At 48.6% G+C, this 7987-nt stretch overlaps 1 protein-coding gene across 2 annotated transcripts in view; it reads right to left on the reverse strand.

The window, feature by feature from the left end:
- RAC1 (Rac family small GTPase 1) overlaps positions 1-7987 on the reverse strand; it is a 22910-nt gene continuing 14923 nt past the window's right edge. Inside the window, exons 4-7 of one of the 2 annotated variants that reach the window (XM_081819287.1) lie at positions 2952-3008; positions 1390-1452; positions 478-637; positions 1-159 (exon numbers count right to left, since the gene is read on the reverse strand). In XM_081819287.1, the coding sequence (XP_081675413.1) occupies positions 29-159; positions 478-637; positions 1390-1452; positions 2952-3008 (411 nt within the window). In that variant the 3' untranslated portion in view covers positions 1-28. The remainder of the gene's footprint in view (positions 160-477; positions 638-1389; positions 1453-2951; positions 3009-7987) is intronic. The other variant, XM_081819286.1, reaches the window with a different exon arrangement.

The raw sequence follows: 7987 nt of genomic DNA on the forward strand, positions 1-7987 counted from the left end.
GGGGCGGGGACGGGGCGGGCCCAGACATTTACAACAGCAGGCATTTTCTCTTCCTCTTCTTGACGGGAGGGGGGCAGAGAACCGCTCGAATCGCTTCATCAAACACTGTCTTGAGGCCTCGCTGCGTGAGTGCCGAGCACTCCAGGTATTTTACCGCACCTGCCGAGAAACAGAGCCTCATACAGCCACCCGGTCACGTACACCCACGCGCAGAGCCACCCTTCCAACCACCACGAGGGTGGGAAGCAGCTCCCCAGGCCCTGCCTCCTGCTGACCCACTGGGTGCAGCAGAACAACCCCTGACCTGTGCCTGGCTCCTGAAGGCTCACACCGAGGGCCTTGCCTTGCTGGCTCCCCAGAGGTCAACAGGAGCCTGAGTCAGAAAGACTCACTTTCTACCTGCCCAGACTGGACTCCCGTCTCTGCCACAGAAATAAAACCACGTGCAAAGCAGATGTGAAAACGCAGATTTCCTACCGATCTCCTTAGCCATGGCCAGACCCTGCGGGTAGGTGATGGGTGTCAGCTTCTTTTCCTTCAGCTTCTCGATCGTGTCTTTGTCGTCCCTGAGATCAAGTTTAGTCCCCACCAAGATGATGGGGGTGTTGGGACAGTGATGTCGCACTTCGGGGTACCACTAGATTCAAGAAAGGAAACAAGTCACGACACACTCCCTCCCTGATGAACATCCTTCGCCTAAATTCCATTTCCACGGGCGCCAAACTGTGTCAGCCACCCCACCTTAGTCCCTCAGCAGGACACGGCACCCCGCCCTCCAGCCCTGCTCACCCCCCCTTGCAATACCTTCCAGTACCACAGGCCTACCTGTGCGCATTCAATTAGCAAGCTGGGACTCCCAAGACTAACGAGCCTCCTCATCAACAAGAGCAAGGGGAGAAGGGAAGGTCCCCCTCCCCAAACAATTACCTTTTGGTAAAATGAGTTAAGTTCTTAGATCATCTCCAAGAATCCTTCCTAAATCCAGTGAAGAGAGTGAACTCCATCTGGACTGAGGTCTCAGCTCTGCCACCATGACCCCCACCGAACACATCCCTGATGACCACAACTTAAGGACATCCTGCCCGTGTCATGTTTCACTAGGAAGCATGTGAGATGCAGGGGTGCAGAGTCATGGTCGCCATTTTTATTAGACGACCCCATCAGACTGACTCCAAAGTGCTTGTTGTTTTAACAAGGAGCACAGCATTTCTGAATCAGACCCTGAAACTTTAGAACTCTACATAATAAAGTCCTATACTTCAAAAATTGATTTGCTACCTAAATAGAACATCAATTTAAATAATTAAAACTCCTATCACTAAATGGTATTTTTGCCTCCCGAGAATGACATTATGTAACAAAATGTTTCTCTAAAACATCCCCGCTTACCTTTGCTCGAACATTTTCAAATGATGCAGGACTCACAAGAGAAAAGCAAATTAAGAATACATCCTATAAAAAGGAAACAGGGAGGCGTTTAGAAATGGTCTTACAGTGACAAATGCACTTTGCTCTGTAAATGCTGTTGGGAATGAATCATGAGACAAAATGCACGTTATGTACCAGCACCTTGTGTCTAAAGCTTACTCCCTCGTTAGCCCTTCAGTTCTGTCAGAAGGCTCCCAAAGCAGAGCCAGCACATGAAGCAGCCAATTACTTGGGAGAAGAAGGGAGAAGATTTACTGGAATGTGCCAGAATTTACTGGAGGCCAGGGAGGCCTCAAATCAGACCCCCAAGAGGCTTCTTTTCCACCATTCCCAACTCCCACTAGGAACTTAATGGCCCTATTTACATACAGGGATAAAATCAAGTGTCAAGATACTACTGCGGTATTTCTGTAAAATGTGGTCTCAGTTTATCAAAAGCAGAGTCTATTTTAAAACCATTTACCAATGGCGTGCTTTTCAGTAAGCTCCCCATGTGCACGTTCGATACACGTTTAGTTGACCACTGGGTGGCAATTAAACTGCTTCTTTAAGAACTGCCACCAGAGTCCCTGGCACAAAGTGCGGCTCAGCTGTTTGCTACGTGAGCACATTCCACCGTGAAGGAGGACGGTCTAGCGTGTGAGGGGCATCCTCCTGGCTATCAGCTTCTCAAACCCAAGCAGGGTCTCTGGAGGACTTGGAGCACAGGGCAGTAGCAGCTGAAGTAGAGGTTCAAAGGAAAAGTCGGTGCAGAGTAAATACCTGGAAGAATTTCTGACTGGATCCAGTGTGTCCCACTCTGTACTGGGTAAAAAGCTGAATTTAAAGATTTACCTATATTTTAAAATGCCTAGGAGTTTCTAAAATGCTAGGTTTTTAAGACATTTTCCTGGAAAAAGGCAACTATGCTACTTTGTGAAATGTACCCAATTCCCAAGCTAACACTTTCAATCATCCAGCTGATATCTTGTACCTGGAAAGGGAGAGAAACATCCCACACAACAGCTTTTTATAAATGACATTTTAAAAATGCTAGCGCATGCACAGGCTTGTCCAAGAATCACCGTGGCATTTGGGCACCTGATTACGTCATTTCAAAGCAAGGTTGAGTTAGCTCCCCAGCACCACATAGCCATGCCCCAGACAGGCCCGCTGCACCGGGACACCAAAGCGGGGGAGGGCCTGGCAGCCACGGTTAGTCCCACTCCGGCTCAAGCACACGCTCCGGGGTGGAGCCTCCACGCCTCCATCTCCAACCCACCCAGAAAGGCCCCTTCACAGGAGTTCCTCCTTTCCCTCAGGAGGAGGGGAGCAAGCAGTTCACAAACCGCTTTAATTCAAGCTAATAGGTAAACTGCCTCGCTCTACTGAAAGCACATTTGGTCAAGCAAAACCCAGCCTTGAGTGAATTAAATACAGAACACTCAAGGAACGTGAGGCTCAATAGGAAATCCTGGGAAAACTAAGTGAAACGAGAGAACAGATAAAGCTTGAAACTGAAGTCGATTGAAAGTTTTACATACGGCAATCGGCTTGTCTTTGCCCCTGGAGGTTATATCCTTACCATACGTTTCTGCAACCTAGTAATGCATGAGAACTTTGTTTCAGTTTAGTAAAAACTGAGGAAGGTAAAAGTCAATATAATCCATTATTTCTTCATCAGAATTCTGTCTCAACCCTCCCAAAGGATCTGACAGCAGATGATTATCTAACAACTATGATGCCAAATACCACCAAACACTCCATCAAACCCTGTGAAGGTCAACGATGGTGAAGACACGAGGTCAGGCAAATACCGGGGGGAGGAGTAGGACGGAAGCGCTCTTGTCCACCCGTGGCAGCCCGCAGAGTGCTCCTTGTCCAGCAGAAGCTACGACACGCCTGAGGAAGCACACGGGCCACGGCCAGTCAGGACTGTTAAGGAAGTGTCCTTAAAGAAGGTGCGTCCCTAGGCGTCGCTGGCACCCGCTAGCAACAGGCACACCTGTCAAAGACCTCCATCAAAAAGCTCTGAGACATGAGCCCAGCTGAAGCCGCCGCAAATGGGAAAGCATCTGTCTGTAAAAACAGACAGCATCTGTCTGAGAGGAAAGGCTCCCCAGGAGCACGGCCAGGTCGGAGAGCCCTGAACGCTGCAAGTCTCCCGTACAGACGTGCTGGTCCTCTCTTCCCCCAAATGCTGGGAGTGCGGTTTGAGTTTAGGGACCTGCATTACTGGAGTGAACAGCACTGACGCACTGAGACCTTTCATTCCCCAACCCCCCCAGCTTTGGACAGGACTGCCCAGAAGGGACAGCATTTCTAGTGTTTACCACAGTGCTTTCAATTCATTCCTTTGTTCCAACAAAAATCGAAAGACTTGCTCTTCAAGCAACATAAAAACCTACAATTCTTTTAAGAGACAATTGGACAAGAGAATTATTTTAATTTCACCTCACTGAGCTTCTGGGATCTACAGTTGTGAGAATATTAAAATTGCTGTAACTATCCGGGTTTAATCTACGAGCTACTTTTGAAGATTTGTGCCCCCGACACCTTGACGTGATGCCAAATCTTTGTGACACATAGACTCATGGGCATCGGCCACAAAAATGCAGCCTCAGTTCAAAATACCCTCCAACCACATCTGTTCTACCCCTTTCATTTTTTAGGAACATCTTTTTTGATGAAGAAACACGCTTTGTACTACATTAACATGCCATCTGCCTGTTCCTTTCTCCTTTCTTCCCCCAGACAAAATACGGCTTTAAAAAATACTTCTCAGGGCGCCTGGGTGGCTCAGTCAGTTAAGCATCCAACTTTTGATTTTGGTTCAGGTAGTGATCTCAGGGTCGCGGGATCGAGCCCCGTGTCAGGCCCCGCACTGCCTGCTTAGGATTCTCTCTCCCCCTCTGCCCCTCCCCATCCTCTAAAACAAAAACAAACAGAAACTAGCACTTCTAAAAATTAAAATTAAAAAATAAATAAAATGCCTTGTATTTCTGATACTTATCTCTTCTAGTAGTAATTTCTTCCAACCTTTGCCTTCTAACCCAACATCCCGAAGAGTCTGTGCTGCTCAGTATTTACGCGGCATCTCCAGGTTTATGCCCGTCCTGGTAAACCCCCGAGCTCTGCAGCAGGGCCACCAGGGGCCAGGCATAGCCTGGCCTGCTCAGCCTTCCTCCCAGGGTCACCGTGTGTCCCGGAGCCTCTTTATTCCACCTGAGCTGTCCTGGGTCACAGGCTCACCTTTCCTCTGGCTGGGACACCGCCTTCCCCAAGCTGGCAGGACATTTCTAACCACACAGGCTCCCACTGTGCCTTCAGTGACTTTATTACCTGTGTATCACAAAGCAGCTCTCCCTCACCGGTCAAAACCACTGCCTCCCCTGAAGGTGTGGAGGGCACCATCAAGAGACAAGTCAGCTCCTAGCAGAATGGCAGCGGGCACTTGGGGTCTCCCAGCTCTGAATGCACCATCCAGCGCTGCTCTCTCCTCTCCTCTTCCGAAGACCTTCCACCTGGTTTTACTTCAAGCTTGGAACATTTTTCACTACAGGCATTCTCCAAACCAGGAAAAGGAACAGGATACATACAAACAGGGCAAAGACACTGTGCCTGTGGCATCCACGGGGAGCTGCTAAGAAAACAAGCTCTGAAGAGAGAGGTGCAGCCTGACCCCTGGGAGGCAGCCTGTGACCAGGCTGGAATGAGACCAACGGTAAAGCAATAAATAGAAGACCACTTCACAATCTTTTCTGACCACAGAGAAAGGTCACCGTGCAAACTGTAAAAACACCAAACATCCCCCTCTCCCAGCCAACGAGACTGTGTGCCTATGTCTGCACCAGTCACAGCTCTGGCCACACTTCATCCCCACCTTCTACAGGATATGGATTAAAACTACCCTGCTTCCCGCCAGCACCCCATCCACAGCAAGCCTTGCCTTCTCGAGCCCTCACCTGAATCGCACACCCCAGAGCCCTGAAGGTGTGTGCCTTGCTGGGGACAGAGGGACAAACCCAATTTGGTTTAGCCACAGGTGTGTTCCTAGTGACCTTTGGCCAGAGGACACAGATCCTGTAAAAGCCAACTTAATAAAGTAGAAAGCCATTTGAAAATCAAAGCAGCCAAGCTAAACGCTACTGTTTTTCCTTTTAACCAATGTCGAGCAGTCTAGCCCTTTCTCCAGATGAGCTCACACAGAAGGCGCCCGGCTGCCCAGGACAGGAGAGGCCCAGTTTATCAGCGGACAGGTGGGGCACCGAGAGCTTCTGAGAACCCACACAGAGCTCAGGCCTTGTGACTCTGGCAAGTCACCTAGGTTCCCACTCACACCACTAAATCTTGGAACAAGAAGACAAATACGGTGGGCCTGACACAATGCTGGGCCTGAGCACTGCTCGGACCACACCGTGATGGGGAGCAGGCCACCGAAGGTGAGCGAGCAGAACTCAGGGTATTTTTAAAAAAGAGAGTATTAAAAAAAAAAAAAAAAAAGAGTATAAAGGTAACTTATTCAAGGATGGAAGAGGCTGAAGGACTACTTAATTGAAAAAAACAAAAATGTGAAGGACAGTTTCTACTAAAAAGTACCACCTGCTTGTTATCTTTTGGAGAAGTAGTAGAAACAAATGCCTTACACAGATTTAACTTCCTCCCCAGAGCCACCCCACAAACAAGGACAGCAGCGTTAAATGACCACAGGAAACAGAACGTATGGTTTTTGGGTCACAAAGCCGTAAGTAGTGGTCAGATCTGGGTAAGAAATAGCCCATGGGCCCTTCGGGAGAGGGTCTGAGCCCAGTCATGGATGAGCCACATAACTAGGCCTGTAGACCAAAGAGTCAACAACCAGAAACCATGTTCCAGTTAGTGCAAAGTTTAAAGGCGTCCCCTCTGCCAAGGTGCCAGCCCGGAACCACCAGGCCTGCTCCTCTGGGTAGGATGGCATTTGGGGCCTGCCCCCCAGGAGCCAAGAAAACTTCCTCATCCCCAAAGGAGTCCAGCAGGCATGTCTTTAACTGCCAGATGGCTGCTCTCCCCTCTTGGCTCTAAGCACCATGACACCCCCCCGTGCCGGTGCGTGGTTTGTTACACACGACATGTGGGAGCCACCTGAGCAAGAATCCTGCCTTACCCCCTTTTAGACGTCCAAGTATTTGACAGGAAAATAGCACCTTACACAGATGGGACATAAATAGTTTAAGTCCTGCCCCAGAAGAATAACACCCCACCCAACACCCCATCCGCCTGGCTGTCAGGCCTCATACCCTGTGGCTTGCTTCAGTCTGTTACTTTATCTATGCGTTCTCTAGTGTGTTCTCTAGCATACAGAGTGGGAATCTTGCCAAGTCACCTTTGACTTACTGCGAGTGACTCCCTCAGAGAAAAAGGCCGCACCCTGCCTGGACCCCTTGAGTCACAGGAGGTGGTTCTCATTTCTCAGAAGTGATACCCCGCCCTTCTAGATGTATCCAGTGGGTTGGAGACTCCTACTCTACCAGTCATAGGTTAGCAAATCCACTTAAAATCTGGAATTATCAAGCACCCACTGGGGTTAGAATAATTTCCTAAACATACTGAAGACCTCAAACCATTTGGTGATTCCGAGCTGATTTTTAAAACTTAATCACAGTTAATTTTTAGCTGGAGAGATTAACTGAGACATCACTCATTCAGACCTCCCATTTTATAGTCTTGGTCTTTGTTTAGCACTATTACTATAATTCAGCTAAAGGACAATCAGCAAAACTCCACAGCTCAAAGAGACTGTATTTGGCAATTCCTCCAGCAGGAAATAAATAACAAAAGACAATGACTATTGCATAGAAAAGCTGTATTCAAAAACAAAAAAAAAGGGAGGGCACCTGGGTGGCTGAGTCCAGAGTGTCCTGAGCGTCAGACTCTTGATTTTGGCTCAGGTTGTGATCTCAGGGTCATGAGATTGAGCCCCAAATAGGACTCTGCACTCAGTGGGGAGTCGGCTTGAAGATTCTCTCCCTATGCCCCTTTCCCCCATTTGTGCACGCACAAACTAAGTTTAGGGGCACCTGGATGGCTTGGTCAGTTAAGCATCTGACTTTTGGTTTCAGCTCAGGTCATGATCTCAGGGTCATGAGATGGAGCCCCACATCGGGCTCTGCACTGAGTGCAGAGTCTGCTTGGGATTCTTTCTCTCCCTCTGCCCTCCCCCACTCTCGCCCTCTTTCTTTCTCTCTCAAATGAATAAATCTAAAAAATAAAAAATAATTCTAAAACTATCATTTACTAAATAGGAAGTTAAGTTTAAAAACAAAAAACAAGAGGCACCTGGGTGGCTCAGTCGTTAAGCGTCTGCCTTCGGCTCAGGTCATGATCCCAGGGTCCTGGGATGGAGCCCTGCATCGGGCTCCCTGCTCAGCAGGAGGCCTGCTTCTCCCTCTCCCGCTCCCCCTCCCCCTGCTTGTATTCCCTCTCTCGCTGTCTCTGTCAAATAAATAAATGAAATCTTTAAAAAAATAATAATAAAAAAACCCAAGATTTAGATAGACTGGAAATGATTGGTTATTTTCACCCACACTACGCCCCCCCCCCC

Source organism: Leptonychotes weddellii, chromosome 5 (genome assembly GCF_054177405.1).
Source record: "Leptonychotes weddellii isolate Sample4059 chromosome 5, ASM5417740v2, whole genome shotgun sequence".
NCBI lineage: Eukaryota > Metazoa > Chordata > Mammalia > Carnivora > Phocidae > Leptonychotes > Leptonychotes weddellii.